This window comes from Malania oleifera, chromosome 3 (genome assembly GCF_029873635.1).
Source record: "Malania oleifera isolate guangnan ecotype guangnan chromosome 3, ASM2987363v1, whole genome shotgun sequence".
In the NCBI taxonomy this organism is placed as follows: domain Eukaryota; kingdom Viridiplantae; phylum Streptophyta; class Magnoliopsida; order Santalales; family Ximeniaceae; genus Malania; species Malania oleifera.
In genome coordinates this window covers 10,792,139-10,812,539 of record NC_080419.1, presented here as the reverse complement: position 1 = coordinate 10,812,539, position 20,401 = coordinate 10,792,139, and the positions used below count along the sequence as shown (strand labels likewise).

The 20,401-nt window shown below is 36.8% G+C and overlaps 2 protein-coding genes across 2 annotated transcripts; both read left to right on the top strand.

Annotated features, from left to right (window-relative positions):
- The first annotated feature begins 14,402 nt into the window (after positions 1–14,402).
- Positions 14,403–15,447, top strand: LOC131151004 (uncharacterized). The gene has a single exon (XM_058102154.1). The coding sequence runs from the start codon at positions 14,746–14,748 to the stop codon at positions 15,310–15,312; it is 567 nt and encodes a 188-aa protein (XP_057958137.1). The 5' UTR covers positions 14,403–14,745; the 3' UTR covers positions 15,313–15,447.
- A 2,428-nt stretch (positions 15,448–17,875) lies between these two features.
- On the top strand, positions 17,876–18,957 carry LOC131151003 (uncharacterized). Its single transcript, XM_058102153.1, has one exon. It carries the CDS (start codon positions 18,268–18,270, stop codon positions 18,841–18,843), a length of 576 nt encoding a protein of 191 aa, XP_057958136.1. The 5' UTR covers positions 17,876–18,267; the 3' UTR covers positions 18,844–18,957.
- Positions 18,958–20,401: the final 1,444 nt, after the last annotated feature.

Below are 20,401 nucleotides of genomic sequence, written 5' to 3'. Positions count from 1 at the left end.
GGATGAACTGTATACAAAGATCTGTGAGCTTCCTCTAAAATAGTCTTCCTGATCTCAGTATTAGTAGGAACGCATAATCTGGAACAGAACCGCAAAGTTCCGTCATCTGCAATACTGAAATCCTCCCCCTGACCCATCTGTACTCTATTTATCACCTCTACTAATTATGGGTCTTCCTTTTGGGCAGCTTTAATTCTTTCCTGCAGAGTAGGCTGTACTACTAGGCTTGCAATACACATCGAAAGATTACTCTCTACTAACTCTATGCCGAGTCTTTCCAGATCCATCATGATTGGATGCTGGATCCCCATAGCTGCCAACACTGGTTCCCTAGATTTCCTGCTCAACGCATCAGCTACCATGTTTGCTTTCCCTGAGTGATAACTGATGGTGCAATCAAAATCCTTAATCAGCTCCAACCATCTTCTCTGCCTCATATTCAGTTCCTTTTGCGTAAATAAATACTTTCAACTTTTGTGGTCAGAAAAAATCTCACACCGCTCGCCGTGCAGGTAATGCTTCCAAATTTTCAGTGCATGTACGACTACAGCCAATTCAAGATTATGTGTAGGGTAGTTCTTCTCATATTCTTTCAACTTCCTGGATGCATACGCCACTACCCTGCCATGCTACATCAATACACAGCCAAGTCCCTTCAAGGACGCGTCACTGTAAATAGTGTAACCTTCACCCCCAGATGGAATGATCAATACAGGCGCTGTGACTAATCTCTGCTTCAGCTCCTGAAAACACTGCTCACAGCTGTCGTTCCACTTGAATCTGATATTCTTCCTCGTTAGTCATGTTAAAAGTCCTAACAAAGCTAAGAATCCCTCTACAAATCGGCGATAATACCTAGCTAGCCCTAAGAAACTCTTGATCTCCTGGACATTCCTCGGTCTAGCCCAATTCACTACAGCCTCAATCTTGCTAGGATCCACAGAAATACCATCTCCGGATATAACATGCCCCAAGAACACGACCTCCTCAAGCCAAAATTCACATTTACTGAACTTGGCGTACAACTTCTTTTCCCGAAGTGTCTACAAAACCTGCCTCAGGTGCGTCTCATGCTCCTCATAGCTCCTCGAATAGACCAGTACATTATCAATAAACACAACAATAAACTGGTCTAGGTATCGGTGAAAGACTCTATTCATCAAGTCCATAAATACTGCAGGAGCATTCGTCAGACCAAACAACATAACAAGAAACTCGTAATTCCCGTACCTGGTCCTGAAGGCCATCTTCGAGACGTCTTCTGCTTTCACCTTCACCTAATGGTAGCTGGATCTAAGGTCAATCTTCGAATACACCCGTGTACCTTGGAGCTGGTCAAGAAAATCGTCAATATGGGGTAGAGGATACTTGTTCTTGATTGTTACTTTATTAATTTCCCTGTAGTCTATACACATCCTCATAGTCCCGTCTTTCTTCTTCACAAATAAAACTGGAGCTCCCCACGGAGACACACTAGGTCGTATGAAGCCCTTATCAAGTAGATCTTGCAACTGATTCTTCAATTCTGCCAATTCTACTGATGCTATCCGATAAGGTACTTTAGAAATTGGCGTCGTACCAGAAGGTAAATCAATAGAGAAATCTACCTCACGGTCGAGTGACAAGCCTAGTAACTCGTTCAGAAAAACATCTGCAAACTCCTTTAGTACAGGCGTGCTAGCAAGCTTCAATTAATTCTCTAACATCTTCTTCACAACAGCCACAAACCCCCGACAACAACTCAGCAGTAATCTCCTGGCCTAAATAGCTGAAACTAACTTAGGCGGGGATTGCACTCGTGACCCTACGAATTTGAATTCTACTTCCCCCAGGGATCTGAATATCACTTCTCGTGCACGACAATCTATGCTGGCAAAATTAGCTGTTAGCCAATCCATGCCAAATATAACATTGAACCCGTGCATGTCTAATACTATCAGATCAACAGACAAAGTCTTCCCTTGAATATCAACTAAGCAATCTCGAAGCACCCTATTACATCTCACTACCGACCTAGTCAGTGTAGATACCAATAGTTCAACATCCAATGATTGTGTTTCAGCCCCACATAATTTAACACACCCTGCAGACACGAACGAGTGTGTAGCTCCTGAATCAAATAATGCTATAACTTTAAAAGAAAGCATAACCACCATATTTGTCACCACATCACCTAACATCTCAGCCTCACCTGGCGTTAGAGTAAACACTCTGGCTGGAGCCGTATTCCTCTGCTGGCCCCCACGTGGTGCTTGATAACCTTCCCGGTATGGTCTAGGAGCTGGAACTGCATCCGGTGGGGTACGTTAGTCTCGTACCATATGCCTCGGTTTACCGCAGCGATAGCACACCGAAATTGCATCTGGTGGGATAAGACAGTCTCGCACCATGTGCCTCGATCTACTATAACGATAGCACACCATACCACCAGCTCGACACTTCCCCTAAGGCCTCCTACCACAAATTTGACAGACTGGAGGACCCTGCCCTGCCTGTACCTCACGTCCTCCCGTCTCCTGTCTCCGTCCTCTACCATGATTACCTCTCCTCCACTGGCCCGGTCTATGACCCTACTGGTAGCTGGTAGATGCAGATCTCTTCCTTTAGCCCTACACCTCTGCATCAAGACGTTCACCAATCTCTGCCAAGGCCGCCCTATCAACTAACTCAGCAAAGTCCTGGATCCACAGCACCACTACCTGCTTGAATATATTCCGCCATATGCCTCTCTCAAACTGCCTCGCCTTCTTCACCTCATTAGGAACAATGTATAGGGCGAAACAAGAGAGCTCGATAAAATGTGCTGCATACTGCTGGACTAATAGCTGTCCCTGCTTCAGACTCAGGAACTCTTCTACCTTAACTTCCCCGACAGTAGCTGGAAAGTATCTATCAAATAATAAGTCTTTAAACTGGTCCCATATCATGGATATCAGAGTCATCCTCTGCTGCTCCAATAGTCTCACCGCAGTCTACCGCCTCTCAGCCTCTCCTGTCAGTCAATAGGTGGCAAAGAAGACCTTCTGATCCTCAGTGCACTGTAGTACGATCAAGATTTTCTCGGTCTCCTACATCTAGTTCCCAGCGGCTACAGGATCAACTCCGCTTGAGAATGCTAGAGGATTCATCTTTGTGAACTTCTCTATGGTACACCCATGGCCTGCAGATGGACCACTCTGCTCCCTCGAACTCCTAGCGATCTCAGCCATAACCTGCTGAGCCATGTTACGCAATACCGCGTCAGAGTCGGTCCCAGCTGCACCTGATGGTCCTACTCCATCACTGCCACTGGCATGGGCACTATTTCCTTCCGGATCCGTCATGAAAACAATAGACACAACTCAGAAATCCTATCCTTATATTTGACCCACCTATCCTCACCACTTATCTCAACATTTCCAACTCATTTCTAATCCCTAGTCCTACATTCTAGGAACACAACCCGACAATAGCTTACTATGGTTTTCTTGAAATCGTCACCCTAGGAAAAACACAGAAACTACTACGGAAGTCCTGCTTCCAGACTATAGAACAAAACCTCAAATCATTTCCTAAACTCTGGTATTGTCTCTGCTACACTCTAAAGTCTACAGAACCTAACAACCTACGCTCTGATACCAAGCTGTCACGACCTGCTCATTTTTCCCCATATATATATATATATTTATAATAATATCATCATAAAATCAATACCACACATCTCACATTCCAGTTCAGTAGGTCACAATCCACCTAGACCCGTGGCTACCAAGGATACATAAAACATGCAGTAGAAGCCTACGCAACAAAAAATGTACAATCATTTACATGTCATCATATCATACATCACAATGTACCAGAGTTACTATAATCACTGTACTTCCATATATATAGATCCCAAAAATGAAATCTAGAGACAAATCCCACAAAACCTAACTATCCCTACCAAAAACTTACCCTTCGTAGAGGGTAGATAAACAACACTAATTCTGCGGGGCTTTTCCTGCTCTCCTATCCGGGGCTCCTGAAAAGTTAATAAGATTTAGGGGTGAGACAGCTCTCAGTAAGGGAAAAATAAACTAATACTAGTGTGTGGCAACATAAGTATTTTGTGCTCTACATATACCATACATAACATATTCAATACTGTTTATCAAAGTCTGGGAAATATATATATATATATATATATATTAAAACATGGCAGAACATACTGCATTTTCATAAGCATATTTCATCTCGTATCGTAATAATAATAACATAAAACAATCTTGGTAGGTTAGCTGGTTGTTGTCATGTATTACCCCCATATGACTAGGTTGTGTGGCCCGAAGGCGAGACCTAACAATGGTTGGTCGACCACTGCCAAGTCAATAGTCTAGTCTGTAGGTCCAATGAGTCTGCCAGACCTAGTCCGTACACCAAGGGCGATAACAACACACTTCTTGAAAAATAACCACATCGACCATCCAATCTCACACCACTCCGTATAGCGGCGTTAACACAAATATCATGATCACGAAGACCATGGACACATAGCAATGGTACCGTGCAAGTGCTAGCCTAGACCAAGCCAACCAGGTTCTGATATCATATACATATACTAAAATCGTGATACATGGATAACTCATATCATTAATTATCAAAACATTCATATCATTTTTCACATATACATATATCATGAAAATCATCGGCCCGTACGCCGATATTTCATGTTTTATCATAACTCGGCCCGTATGCCGGCAAATCACATAACACAGCCCGTACACTGGCAAATCTCATCCACATAGCGCGGCACGTACGTCAGCAAACATATCCACTTAGCACGGCCCGTACGCCAGCAAACATATCCACATAGCACCGCCCATACGCCGGCAGACATATCCACATAGCACGGCCCGTGCGCCGGCAGACATATCCACATAGCACGACCCATGCGCCGGCAAATCACATATATATATATATATATATATATATAAATATCTCGACCCGTACGCCAGTTTTCCATCATAGAAACCCATATCATCCCCATTCCCAAAAAACAGTATTTCACAACATTTTTATACTCATGCCACTCTGAACAAATTTTCCACGTATTCAACATATCATCATTTAAACAGTTTTTCCAAATATAAATCATATATATAAATATATTTATTTTTCCTGAAATCAGATGCTACATATATATACATGCATTTTCTTAAAACAAAACTAGCTTAGTTTATCCCTTTACCTGATTCTTGGAAAGCCCCTAATAAAATCTTCCCTGCACCCGCAAGGTTCCCAACTCAACACCCTGAAAATGGAAATTTCCAGTATTAAATTTTAGTATTTTCATGCGCACAACATTTCTTATAACTATCGCAAGACCAAATATGGTTTAAAAAGCCTTACCTCAACTCAAGGATGATTCCCAACGTTCCCAATCAACACCCTTGGAAACGAAAACTCTCAGTATTAAAGTTTAATATTTGAACGTGTATAACACTTTTCTCAACTATCACAACTCCAAATATTGAATAAAAATCCTTACCCTGGATTTGGGATGATTTCCAATTTGACTCCACCACTCCGGCAGACTTGTAGAGAATCTCGCCAAGTGCGTCGTGGTGACTTCGGATTGTCGATCCGACATAAATCTAGCCCGAAATCGAAGAGAGAAAGGGAGAGGACCAAAGGGGAGATAGAGAGAGAGTGTGAGTTAGCTTCTTAATGAAGCTTTAAAAATCTGGATTTTCCCATATTTATAGAACAGGGAATTTCGTCGACGAGCCCGTACTTCGTCAACAAGTCCTTCACAATTTTTATTGACAAGACCCTATATTCGTTGATGAAATTCAGGCTGCCTCAGGACCCCTCTCGGTATTTTCTCATTGACGAGCCCCCTGTGTTCGTCGATGAATTCTCTTAAGCCTTCGTCAACGAATCCCCTGTATTCGTCGATGAAGTCCTGTAGATCCCCTTTTTTCGTTTTTCCTCCCAAAGTTCAATGTCGTCGACGACCTCCTTCTATTTTTGGTCTCCATTTCGCTCTCTTTATTATTTAAATACCATTCTAAATTCAGGTCGTTACACTAGAAACTTCCAAGGTTAACCAAGTTCAAACAATGTTTAAACTTGGATTTAGGTACTGCTTTAGTCATCATATTCGAAGGATTATCCTCCGTTGGAATTTTCCTGACTTCTATTTCACCACTAGAAATAATACTCTCACAAAATGCAGCCTAACATCTATATATTTGGACTTATCATGATAAACATGATTCCTAACCAAATGAATAGTGCTTTGATTGTCGCAATAAATTGTAACGGTTCCACTATACATTCCTAACTCTAGGCACAGTCCTTTTATCCATATAGCCTCCTTAAAGGCTTCAATCATGACAATATATTCAACCTCCGTGGTAGACAAGGCTACCACTGACTGCATGTGTGATTTCCAACTAACAGCACTACCTAAAAAAGAAAAGACCTTACCAGACAAAGACTTCCTGGTATCTAGATTTCCAGCATAGTCAGAATCTACATATCCTTTTAACCCTATTTCACAATACATATCCCTTTTACAAAAATATTAATCCTTTTTGTTTTGTTCCAGACAAGTATTGAAAAATTTGTTTCAAAGCATGCCAATGTGGTTTTCTAGGTTTGCTCATAAATCTACTCACTTGACTTACAACATAAGATAGATCAGGTCTAGAACATACCATAACATACATTATACTACCAACCATACTAGCATAAGGTATTCTATTCATAAACAGTGACTCATTTTCAGTTTCAGGACACTTTTTTCTAGACAATTTAACATGCTGTGCAACATGAATAGAAGTAGATTTAACATGACTCATTTCAAATATTTTTAATACATTTGAAATATAAGACTTTTGAGACAAGTAGAGAAACTTTTTATTCCTTTCTCTATTTATTTCCATACCAAGTATTCTTTTAACAGGTCCTGAGTCTTTCATTTCAAATTCAGATTTAAGCATGCACTTAACTTGATGTAACATATCCATGTCTCCATAAGCAACCAACATGCCATCAACATATAATAGCAAATATATATGACATTTATCATATGATTTATAGTAAGCACAGCCATCATAATTGCTTCTATAGAAATCATTTTGAATCATGTAAGAATCAAAACGTTTATACCATTGTCTAGGTGATTGTTTCAGCCCATATAAAGATTTCTTTAATAAACATACATGATTTTTATTCATTTCCGTATTAAAGCCCTCGGGAGGTTGCATATAAACTGTTTCTTCTAAAGTACCATGCAAGAAAGCAGTTTTAACATTAAGTTGTTCCGAATGCAAGTCATGTACAGTAACAAAGGATAATAGAATTCTAATAGAACTATACCTCACAACAGGGGAAAATATTTCATTATAGTCTACCCCTTCCCTTTGTATAAATCCCTTAGCCACTAACCTAACTTTATACTTAGGTGGTTCAACCCCAGGGATTTCTTCTTTCCTATTAAAGATCCACTTGGATCCTATGAGTTTCTGTTTTCTGATTTAGGTACTATCACCCATGTTTTATTCTTGTTTAGAGACTCCATTTCTTTTTGCATTGTAAGAATCCATTTTTCATCCTCTTTACTATTCATGGCCTCTCTAAAAGTCTTAAGCTCCACCTCAATTTCTATTTCAGCAACAGAAAGAGCAAAAACTGTTATATCAACTTCCCCATACTAGAAGGTAGGTTTTACTCAATTCAAAGGTTTCTGTTTCTGATTTTTGCTCCTCAAAATCTACAACATCATTTTCTAAATGGCTATGAGAAGTGGAGGGTTGCTCCACCTCAAGTTGCAAGTCACTAGTATCAGAGTGCCTAATACTTTCATTTGAATTTTCTGGTTTTCCCCCCATTTTAGTTTCATTAAAAACTACATCCATGCTAATAATACTTTTTTATTTTCCAAGTTCTATAACCCAAAGCTTATAACCTTTAACCTCCTCTGGGTATCCCACAAAAATGCATTTCATAGCCCTAGGCTCTAATTTATCAGTTCTAATGTGGGCATAGGCTACGCACCCAAAAACTTTTAAACCTTGATAATCAGTAGGCTTACTCGACCAGAGTTCTTGAGGGGTTTTAAAATTTAAATCTTTGGAAGGACACCTATTAATAAGGTACGCAGCAGTGGTCACCGCCTCTGCCCAAAAGGTTTTGGGCAGACCTGAAGTGGCTAACATGCATCTTACCCTTTCCAGAATAGTCCTATTCATCCTTTCAGCTAGTCCATTCCGTTGGGGAGTATCCCTAACAGTCCTATGTCTAACAATGCCCTCAGCTTTACAAAATTCAGAAAATTCATTTGACAAGTATTCTAATCCAATGTTTTAACTTTTCTGCCAACTTGATTTTCAACTAAGGTTTTTCATTCTTTAAACTTTTCAAAAGTATCACTTTTATGTTTTAGAATATAAACTCATACTTTCCTAGAAAAGTTATCTATAATTGACAGAAAATACCTAGAACCACCATGAGAACTAAATGTAGCAGGCCCCCACAAGTCTGAATGTATGTAATCAAGAGTCTGTTTTGTGGTGTGAGTGGACTTCTTAAAACTAACCCTAGTAGACTTACCCAAGACACACTCCTCACAGAATGACAATTCCTCAAGTTTCCTATCTCCAAGGAGCCCCTGTTTCTCTAGCTCCTTTTGGCCCTGTTGGCTAACATGTCCTAGAATCTTATGCTATAAGGAAACCTGATTTTCTACCCTGTGATTAATAGGTGAAGCCCCACCAATCACTGTCTTTCCTACCAAGGTGTACAACCCATTCTTTAGCACCCCTTTCATCACTACCAGTGAACCTCTACATACTCTTAGGCTACCTCCTTTAGACTTAAATGTGTACCCTGTCTTATCTAAGCTACCAAGAGAAATCAAGTTTCTCTTCAGCTCAGGTATGTACCTCACATCTCTTAGCACTTTTTCAATCCCATCATGCATTAGAAGTCTCACAGTCCCAATACCCTGTATTTTACATGACTTATTGTTTCCTAGGATAACATGACCTCCTTCTAAGCATGTAAAGGACTCAATGGACACATGTGGAAGGAACATCCTGAATCTAATATCCATTCTTTTCCCGAATCTCTATCAAATATGTTCAACACTTCCGCACTATCATACCCATTTAAAACTACAGCTGCCTTACCCTTTGATTCAAAGGTAGTGACATTTGCAACCTTTTTGCTCTCAGGATAGTGCCTCTTAAAACGTATTTCTTGTGACATGCAAATTAAACACTTTAGTTCTTTGCTCATAGACCTCTTGCCTTTTCCTTTCTTGTCCCTCTTTTCAGACCTACCTCTCACATTTAACCCTTCCCCTAGCCCTGATTTAGACTCAAACTTAGTGTGCAATTCCCTATAGTGCAAAACGGCTTGGACATCTTCTAAAGTCAGCCTCTCTCTCCCATACATCATAGTTTCTTTAATATTTTCATATGTGGAATCAAGAGAACTCAATAAAAGAAATTCCTGATCTTCTTCATCTATGCTAATATCAATATTAGCAAGATCCAAAAGAATTTTATTAAATTCATCTAAATGTTCATCAATAGATGTTCCAAGGGTCATTCTAAAGGTGTAGAGTCTAATCTTCTTATGGAGTCTATTTGTTAGGGATTTTGTCATGTACAAACTTTCTAGTTTTGACCACACTCCAGCTGCCGTATCCTCATTGGCAACTTCCCTAAGCACTTTGTCTCTTAAGGACAAGATAATGGCACTGTGTGCCTTTTGGAGGATTTCGAGCTTCACTTTGTTGGCGGAGGGTAAACCTAATTTCCCCTCTTGTGAAGTGAAAACTCCCTTCTTTTCTCCAAAAAGAGCCTCCTCAAGCCCCTGCTGTACCAAGATGGCACGCATCTTAATCCTCCATAAACCAAAGTCATTTTTTCCAGTGAATTTTTCTATTTCAAATTTAGTGGTCTCCATCACATAGCCAGGCTCTAATACCACTTGTTGTGTGTAATTCAGCTGACTGCTAAATCTATTTTCAGATTTTAATCAAAACATCAACTACAATTAAGCCTAAAAGAAAACCTGTTTATTTTAATATGTACGTGTATGCTAAGTCTGAACAAGAAAAATATTTTATACACCAAACCAATGTTCAGCCAATCAACAATAAATTCAGCAAAATGTAAACATGCCATAAGAACAATCCACAAGAACACATTTACGTAGTTCGGACAAAAAATTGGCCTATATCCATGGCAGAAACTCACCTTCGAAGATACTATATTAAATCCGGTGGAAATAATATACATACATAGATTTACCCTTTCTTGGCTTACCAATCTCCTCTGGAAATCAACCTAAGAACGACCCAAGAAAGCCCTTCTTCGCACCTGCAAAGAACCCTAGACTTCTTCCTATCATTCTCCCTAGTTTCCCTAAAAGAAACCCTCCCAAAAAACTAAATCTGTGCTTACCTTGCCTTACCCTTGCGTGAACCTCTGCTGGAGGTTGGAGATACCCAACGCCGCACCCACCTCCTGCCGTCTCCCTCTCCCATGCGCTGCGATTGAAGGATCTCTCTTGGCGGGTGATGGCTTCCTCTCGGTTGCAGGTCTCCCTTGCGCTGGTGAAGACACTTGCGGTTCTGCAGGCAGAAGCCTCGGCTACGCTGAACCCCTTCTAAAGCTCGGGTGAAGGAGCCTCCTCACGGTTCTTCAAAGGAAGTGGTCTCTCTCAATCTGTTCTGAAGTAGAAAAAAAACTCAACCCCCGGCCCTCATGTTTTCATTTTACTTATTTACAATTAACAAGATGGCAAATTACATCAATGCCCCCTCATAATAAACAAAAGTAAAAACAAAAATACAGCAACCGTTGGATCTCTCCAACTAAACAGACAGCCTGGATTTCCTTCAATGAAGCTTGACACTCCAACACGTGCCTATAATAAGATTGCACGTATAAGGAATGACAATTTTAATGTAGGAGATAAATGAATATAAACACAAATAAAATTTTATTAGTAAAAAAAAAAAAATCAGAGATACCTTTATTTAATAAAAATATTAAATTTAAAATTACGAAAAAAAAAAAATTACAACTTGAAACTCCATTGCTAGGAAAATTAGAGAACATAAGATGAAAAACTTGAAACATAGCTTAAACTATCACAGTCCAAATTCAACTTGTCCAAATCGATTCAAAAATCAATTATATTGCGAATAAAATTAAACACTTTAAATGAAAGTCATAAAATTAATTTAATTTCAATTCAATTAAAAATTACAAAAAATCAAAAACTGAAATTTTGTTACTAGTAAAATTAGAGAACAAAAGTTGAAAAATTCAAAACTTAATTTAAATTGTCACATACCAAATTAACATGTCCAGATCGATTGGAAAACCAATTACACTTTGAATAAAATTGAATACCCTAATGAAAGTAATAAAACCAATTTAATTTCTCAAAATTAATTCTAAAAATGAAACGATTGTTCACACTTGAGAAGAGGTTTATTGACATCTTCACGTTGCTCGTTTGGAGACTCTTTTGCAATCGAACACTCTAATAAAAGCCATAAAATCAAATTTTCTTAGAATCAACTCCAAAAATCAAGAGACTATTCAAATTTAAGAAAGGGTTTATCAATATCTTCATGTTGGACGTGGATGTTTCGACACCCCTCTGCAATTGGATGGCTTGAGTACGTTTTGAAAGTGATGAAATTGAAGTATCAAACAGTATCACGATTATCCTTGTCTGGTTTGATTATGATATTGACAATATAGCGACCATTCACTATATCGCCACCATTATCTTCACTTTTCTTTCGTCTTTTTCATCCTCCTCTTCTGTTTTTATCTTTGTACATCATGTTTTCTTCAATTTATTGCCAGTACTACAATAATTTTGATTCTACTTTTTATTCTATAGTTTCAAACTCAAAATCTTATGACCATACAAATAATCTCTAAAAAACTAATAATTAATTAATAGGACTCAAATTAACAATTAATCAACAGAAGTCAATCTTAGTATGTAATAACCCCAAAAATATATATACGAGTAGAGCATAATAATAATAATAAAATAATAAAGATGGTCATTAAGTTAGTATTAATACAATTGTATTTATTTGTTAGGATCCTTGGGATAACGCACTGGGTTACTACGTGGCTGTTTTATGATCCACATGACTAATCATGCGCCCCTTGAAGTTGATCCCACAACTCCAAATGGAGGGTAAATTCAGAAGTCCAGGGGCGGAAACGAACCCGGGAGGGTTTGAACACCTGATCTTGTGAAAGACACTCCTGCATTTCGCACTACCACCTGAATCACACCCTATGGGTTTATCTGTTAGGATCTTTAATTCTATGTTTGATGCTTAAGAAAAACTTTATCTAAGCGAGTGCTTAGAGATCATTACGATTCAGTCGCTCCCTAGAGGTCAGCCTGATCAAAGTGAAATTTCATAAGATAAATAGAGTAGACATAATTGGTGTACATATATAAGTATATATATTTAAAATATTATTTTGACCGACATATATAGTAGAAAAATATGATAAAATAATAATAATATAGGTATTCTTGCATACTCTTCATAAATTTCGTGATATAAGGGGTCATCTTGAGCATTACTATATACATTCCTACCTGCATGCAAATATATAATTATTATATAATACATTAAGTCGTCTCGTGATCATTCTCACATCCAGCGCATATGAGATCCACAAAATTATGTGGGCCTATTAGAATTATGTAAGGCTGACAAGACTATGTGAGACCTACAAGTAATTTGCTTCTTCTTCCTAATAAATAATAAAATAATGTGTTTAATAATGATATATATAATAAGAGAGAATGTGGATGCGTCGCTCACATTCTTTCATTCATTACAATTACAATTATATAAAATATATTAGATAGTGACATTTATATAAATATATATAGATAGATAGTGATGCTTATATAAATATACATAGATAACTTTATACAGTAAATGTATAAAGGTCAAGGATTTCGGCTGCATGATTTTAATATATATGATATAATATATTATAATAATAAAACGGCAAGAGCGTGTTCCTCGCGCTTAAAAAATATATAATTTATTAATAAAATAATAATAAAAATTTGAAATTACCTATAAATAAAAGGTTCCTAAAACTCACGTTCAAAAAAAGAAAAGAAAAAGTGACTGAATGAATTAGTGGAAGAAGAAGAATTTTTTTGAATATAGTTAAAAAAATTCTTATTCCTTCACTCTTTCTAAATCTCATTTTAGAAAGTAAAATTTGTTGTTACATTTTTATAAGATTAAGTAAAGATAAGTAAATTTGATTATGTTAGATTTTTATTAAAATTTTATTTAAGTTTATTTATATGTGTATTTTATTATATCAGTTTTATTTTTAATATACTTGCGTTTATTTTTTTGTTAAGAAATGTTATAATTCCTTTGGATAATTTACATCATTATTATTTTCTATTCAAGAAAATATTTTTAACACGAAAATCATGTAAAATGAGTTTGTTAAATTATGTTGTATGTTTTACAAAACAATTAAATTATGGTAAAATTTTTATGATGTTCATTTTATTGCAAAAATTATATATACAATTTTCATAATATTGTTTTAATTGCATAAAGTATAAATACAAGGATTTTTTTTAAATTAAATTTGGTGGAATCAAGGTAAAAGGAAACGGTGATACGTAACATCTCAATTCTCAAGATTTTAGCCTGAAGGCTTACTGAATTAGGGGACGACGATACGTAATGTCCCAATCTCAGTAAGTGTTTTGATATGTACCAAATTATATAAATGGTATAATAGTATGTTTTTAAGATCCCTTATGACTCAAAGATCACATAATTACATATGTTCAGTACTGTAGCTAGCTTACAGATTACAGTTTATACAGTGCATTCATACTATTTATAGAGTGGTTTTACAGAATAGTAAATTTCTCTTGAATGTACACCTGATTCTGAATCTGAACTTAATAGGAAAAATCTCACTTATATTTTACTGTTTGATTTAGTTTGAGTCAGCCATCTAAATCCAATTTTCAGACTGCACATTCTTGTTATAGAGATAATCATGACTATAATAAATAGACATAAAGTAGATTTTTACAATATATATATATATAACTAACTTTGTGAGCTAGAAAAATGGACAATGCTCAGCAAGATGATCCATGACTCCACCACTAAATCGTTTTGAGGAGTAGAGTTAGACAAGTGCCTCCGTCAAGTTAACCATTTAATTTTTAAAAATCTTAGAATAATAAAATATAATATGCTAATGGGCCACACCCCACCTGTCCTATTTTCCCAGGCCCAGAAGGGTCAGCCCAAATTGACAATTCCACTCTCTTCCTATAACCATGGCCCCATACCCGTGCATTTTTCTCCATGAGAGAGAGAGAGAGAGAGAGAGAGAGGGGGGGGGCCAATAGGAGCACAGCTGCAGACATGGTCCTCCTTCATCTATTAAACATATAGATATATGCCCTTCCGGTCTTTTCCTCACCACTCAAGCAATGGAAATTTGAGTAATCCAAATGTTTTCTTCTGGGATCTTTCCTACTTCCTTCTCCCAGACCCCACTCAAAGTGGGAGCCTTGTACACTGGGTACAGCCTTTTTCATTTCTTAATTGGCTACATTATAATTATCAGGAGAGATCAGGAACATGCTTGGCTAGTATCACTCAACCATATCCTCAACTTACAATCATACTAGCTAGCTACCAAAACATACATGGAGGGAACAATCTGTGAGGAAAAAGCTGAAGGGGTGGGTGAATTTTCAGAAATCTCCCTCCGGCCAATCGACCTTTCCGACGCTGATGATTTCATGGTGTGGGCTGCAGATGAAAGGGTGGCCTCCTTCTGCCGCTGGGACACCTACACCTCCAAGGAAGATGTCATGAACTACATAAAGAGCACTGCCATTCCTCACCCATGGTTCAGGGTCATTTGCCTCAACCACAGAGCAATTGGGGCTATTTCAGTGACTTCAAATTCTAAAACCACTGATAGGTGCAGAGGGGAACTTGGGTATGCTCTGGCCTACAAGTACTGGGGCAACGGAATCGCCACCTGGGCAGTGAAAATGGTGGCTTCGACCATATTCCGGGAGTGGCCGCACTTGAAGAGACTCGAAGCTCTAGTCGATGTCGATAATCGGGGCTCGCAGAGGGTGTTGGAGAAGGCTGGGTTCATGAGGGAAGGGGTCCTGAGGAAGTATTTCTTTCTCAAGGGAAAAACTAGAGACATGGTGATGTTTAGTCTTCTTTCCACTGATGCTGCAGCATCCTATTCCTAGCTAAGTGTGTAGAAAATTATATACTAAAGTAGTTCTATATATGGTTGTCCACTACTGTTTGTAGTATTTAAGAAGATAAGATCAGCGATTGTGCCCAAAAGAAATGAAAAAATCAATGGAATGCTTCGTTTGATAGATGACCAGCACAACACAAGAAAAAAAGAAAAACTAAGAAAAACAACTCCAAATGGAAACAAATGAAAAAGGTAAGAACGTGTTTATCAAAAATCTTATATCATCTCTGGAGGCAGCGAGCTATATATACGAGAAGACATCTTTGATCTCACCTTTATGAAGAATGTGCTTTCTCAGCCTTCTTAATTTTCACTGCAAACCCAACTCCCTCATCGAGTATCCTCTCAGAGTTTGAAGCCTCAGCCCCTCGGCGTATGAGGCAATTCTTTGAACATTGCAGAGATTGCCTTCTCCACCAGGGGCGTTGGTACTTGGTATTCATTCTGATACATTCCTAGGAATAAAAATAATGAAGTAGAATTAAGATATAATAAATTCAATTGTATAGAAATTTGTTTATTTATAAAGAAGTGGCTTATGCAAATTTTATATTATTCCATCAAATATGGAATAGAAAATGAATGAGCATTCTCATATTATGAATTTGGGAAATAGTAATAATTCCTTTTATGGATTCATAAAGTTTTTTTATGCTATTGTCTCGGGTCGTAAATTGTATATTGTGCATTGATTATTTTTGCAGGTGGGTAATCAAATTGGCATAAGTGAATATAGTTGATAAGAAACTTAGAGTTGGGGCATATAATATGTATAGATTTAAATATAAGAGAAGCTTGACAGTAACTTAGAATTAGTCGTACGTCAACTCAAATATTTTTATATTTTAATTACTCTGATCCTAAATTTGGAGAGATTTTAAATTCAAATTTATATTGAATTTGGATAAAATGTTATATAAAATTATATTAAAACTTATCTAAATCTATCCAAATGTAAATCCAAATTCCAAAATCTATTTTCCCAAACGTATTATTAATCAAATCAATATAAAAAGACTACATGTTTTTCAAGAACTAATATATCAAAATAATAGATATAGGCATGAAAGAGGAACTACACATACACATGACTTAAACTTCAATGTACAACTAAGGTTAGTTGAATCGAATCTCATGGTCTCACTAATACATGAGCCTTAAATATCTCATGTTCGTTGAGAAATTAGAATTGTTATTATAAATTTATAATCTTCAAAAAGTTTGCATATGTTGATTAATGCAGCTAGACCTAGAAGACTTGATTATTACACACCAAAGATTTAAAAGACTTGATTTTTAGCCTAAATTAATAAGCACCAAAATTTTTTTTTTTTCAATTTAAAATGGATTGATGACTTAATAGTGTTAATGAGTTTTGGATATAAAACTTTAATTTGTTGAAATTGGGAGCTCATGGGTGAGCTTGATATACATGGGTAAGCACCAGTTTGACCCAAAAATTTAAACCTATCACCTTCATGTCATGCAATCCTATGAGCTACTACTTAATCATAGAAAAGAGCATGAAATCAAGGGAGTCCACTCATCTATGGGATTAGCATTTGTAGGATCCATTGCTCCTCTTCTACGGGATCAACATCTGTAGGAATGCATGCATAAACACTTGAACCCAATTCGAACTGTCATACTAATTGTTAAGAAAATTATACCCTAAAATTATGCTTGCAAGCACACAGTAAATACAAAAATTAGAGAAAATTAAAGGAAGAAGAAGAACACAAATTTACATGGTTCGACAATATATCTACATTTACGGAGTTCTTACAATTTTCACTATCAATGAAAAATTGCTTTTTGAGTTCTGGTTTCAATCCTCGGCTACAATGTGTATATATTGCCTCATATGAAACCCCACATTATATATATAACTCTAACATATTGTACCGGACCATCGTATGATATACAATTGTATTATACCATGACTCTAATATACAATGCTCTCATATCATATACAATTGTATTGCACCATGACTTTAATTCGTAACAACCTTCATGTGTATGTCTTCTGAATATGAATTACAACTCAACAAAATTATTATAAAGTTAAAAACGCTCTTCAATTTGTCTTTAAAGGTGGTTTTAATTGATTAGGCTAAGTGTATTTTAATGAAATTGTTTATCGGTTCATATGCTAACAAAACCCTCAAAAGTTTCTAAATTTATTTGTTTTGTCTTTTGAGAATTGTAACTATAATAAAATGTTGACAAAGTTTGCATTGGATGATTAAATATTCAAATGAATTTCAAAGTTAAGCTAGATTATTTAGGCAACTAAAAATTCGAATGTTGTGATTTTTTACCAAAATAAACTAAATCTTTTTTTTTTTTTAATTTGATCAATTGACTAAAGCCTATAAAAGTGTTTAAAAGTGAGAATGGGTACTGATTAGATAAATTGAATTACATATTTCAAGAATCTGAAGAGGATGAATTTAATGAATTTGTTAAATGAATTTCCCTCTTGACAAAATCAAGGAATTAGTACATATATAATTTGATCTTACTGTTAGTAAATTGTGTCTGTTATATTAAATTTAATTTTTATTCATTTAATTGAACAAAAAATGTTAATTATGAAAATTCTGTATTAGGGTTTTGGAGTTATAAGACTAAGAGAAATGGTCAACCAAGGCGGCCAACAGAGGCACTCCCACACACTCGGTCCTCCTTTCCCCATAACTCCATTAAATATTGAGATACATATACGCCCTTTTCCCACCACCCAATCAATACATCACCCAATTGTGTCCCATCCCCCCTTCAAATTCCAAGCAATTTCTTCTTGCCTCTTTCTCAGTTCCTTCTCAGACTGGGGAATTCCATTTTGATGTCTTAATTCTCAGACCTCCGGTACATTATATATAAAGAGGAATCCATCAAAAAAACTAGCTTACAATCATACTGCCAAGGAGAACACACAATGGAGGGAACGACCTGTCTCATAACAGAGGAAAAGGCTGAAGGGGATGGCGAATTCCCGGAGATCTCCCTCCGGCCGATGGATCTCTCCGATGCCGATGATTTCATGGCGTGGGCTGCAGATGAAAGGGTGACCCCCTTCTGCAGTTGGGACACCTACACCTCCAAAGAAGATGCCATGAACTACATAAACAACACCGTCATTCCTCACCCATGGTTCAGGGCCATTTGCCTCAACAACAAAGCAATTGGGGCTATTTCAGTGACTTCAAATTCTAATGCCACTGATAGGTGCAGAAGTGAACTTGGGTATGTCCTGGCCTACAAGTACTGGGGCAAAGGGATCGCCACACGGGCCGCCAAAATGGTGGCTTCGACCATTTTCCGGGAGTGGCCGCACTTGGAGAGACTCGAAGCTCTAGTCGACGCCGATAACCGGGGATCGCAGAGGGTGCTGGAGAAGGCTGGGTTCAAGAGGGAAGGTGTTCTGAGGAAGTATCTCACTGTGAAGGGGAAAACTAGAGATGTGGTGATGTTTAGCCTTCTTTCTACTGAAGCTGCTGCTTCCTATATATAGTGTGTAGAAAATTATTGTTGTTTGGAGTACATGTATATTTGAGTTCTTGAAAGTCTTGGTTAATAAAGTAGAATTCATGTCCAAGTAGAAATATAAAGCATTTATGTTTTGAAATGGAGTGATTCTTTATTAGTTGAAGTGTAAGTTTCTTTGAAAGATGGAGGGTTATTTTTTGAGAAGAAAATAAATATTTTTTTTGGGAATCTATTGCTGTAGAGAAAGAGAGCATAGTGCATCCTTAGGGCAGCTAAGAAAGAGTGAGGAAAAGAATAAAATTATTTGCTAAAAATTCAAGATTAAATGTGTTTATACAGTCAGCTTGATCTTGAAGATCGGATGGTGATTTTTTATCCGATTGAGTTTAAATTTTGTCAGGTTATTCATGACTCATTCTTCTTCATTTTGGTTGGCCTGATTGTCATTTGGAGTTTTCTAACTTTGGTTTCATAACTTGGACAACAACCCTTATTTTGGGTGAGACCTCTCCATTTCTCATTCAACTTTGATTCCACTTGTGACGGCTAATATTATTTTTCTATGCCAAAAATTTGTGATTTTTGATGATTTTTGTTGATATATGCTTCTAACTTTAACTAGGGACTAATTTGAAATAGTGGAAGATGGGAAGTGGACTTTGGTCCTATGGTTTTTTCGAAAGGTTTCCTACGTAAATCTTGGTATTTTTTTTTTTTTTTTGTGATTGCATGACTGATTTTATGTGTTTGGTTGTTATGTATTTCTATTTTTGGATAATTAATTATTCTACTTAGTGTTAATTGGACTTAGGAAAGGTTTATTTTTGGGTTATGTATTTTAGACATCACCTCTATAACCCACCTATTCTCCAACAATTATGTACCAAAGTTGTTCTATGGTGGTCCATTATTTGTACCAAAAAAAGAAATGATAAGATCAAAAGAATGCATTGTCGTTTGTTAGATGAGTAGAAAACAAGAAAAGAGGAAAACACTTCCGGCCAGCTGGTGGCTACAAAAGAAAAGGTAAGAAAATGCTTATCTGCAGAAACTTTATTATTGAGTTATGGACAGAAAACTAACACAAGAGGACATCAGTTGTGATCTCATTTCTCTGAAGAATATACTATCTCAGTAGTCCTTACCCAACTTTAATTCTTTCTCAAGTAAGTAGCCTTTGAGACCACCAACCCCATAAAGGGTCAAAACTAGAGTTTGAAGCTTCTTCATTCACCAAATGTGGTAACTATTAATTTGAACACTGCAGAGATTGTATTCTTCATGACTGATTGCCATGTGGGCTATGCCCCGTAGATCCCAGACCCTTTTAAGTTTTTTAATTGTATACAAAGATCATATGTAACAAACTACCTTAATACTCCTAAAGACCCATATGAATAAGACTTAAACACAGATGTATAGCTAAACTCATGTTTGGAGAGATCCTCAATTTGGTGTTGTATTATATTTGGATAAGACGATGTATACAATTATTTTGAAATTTGTCTAATTTCATCCAAATTTAAATATAAAGTTTAAAATTCGTGCTCCCAAATACTACCCAAGAGTAGACAAGAATTAAA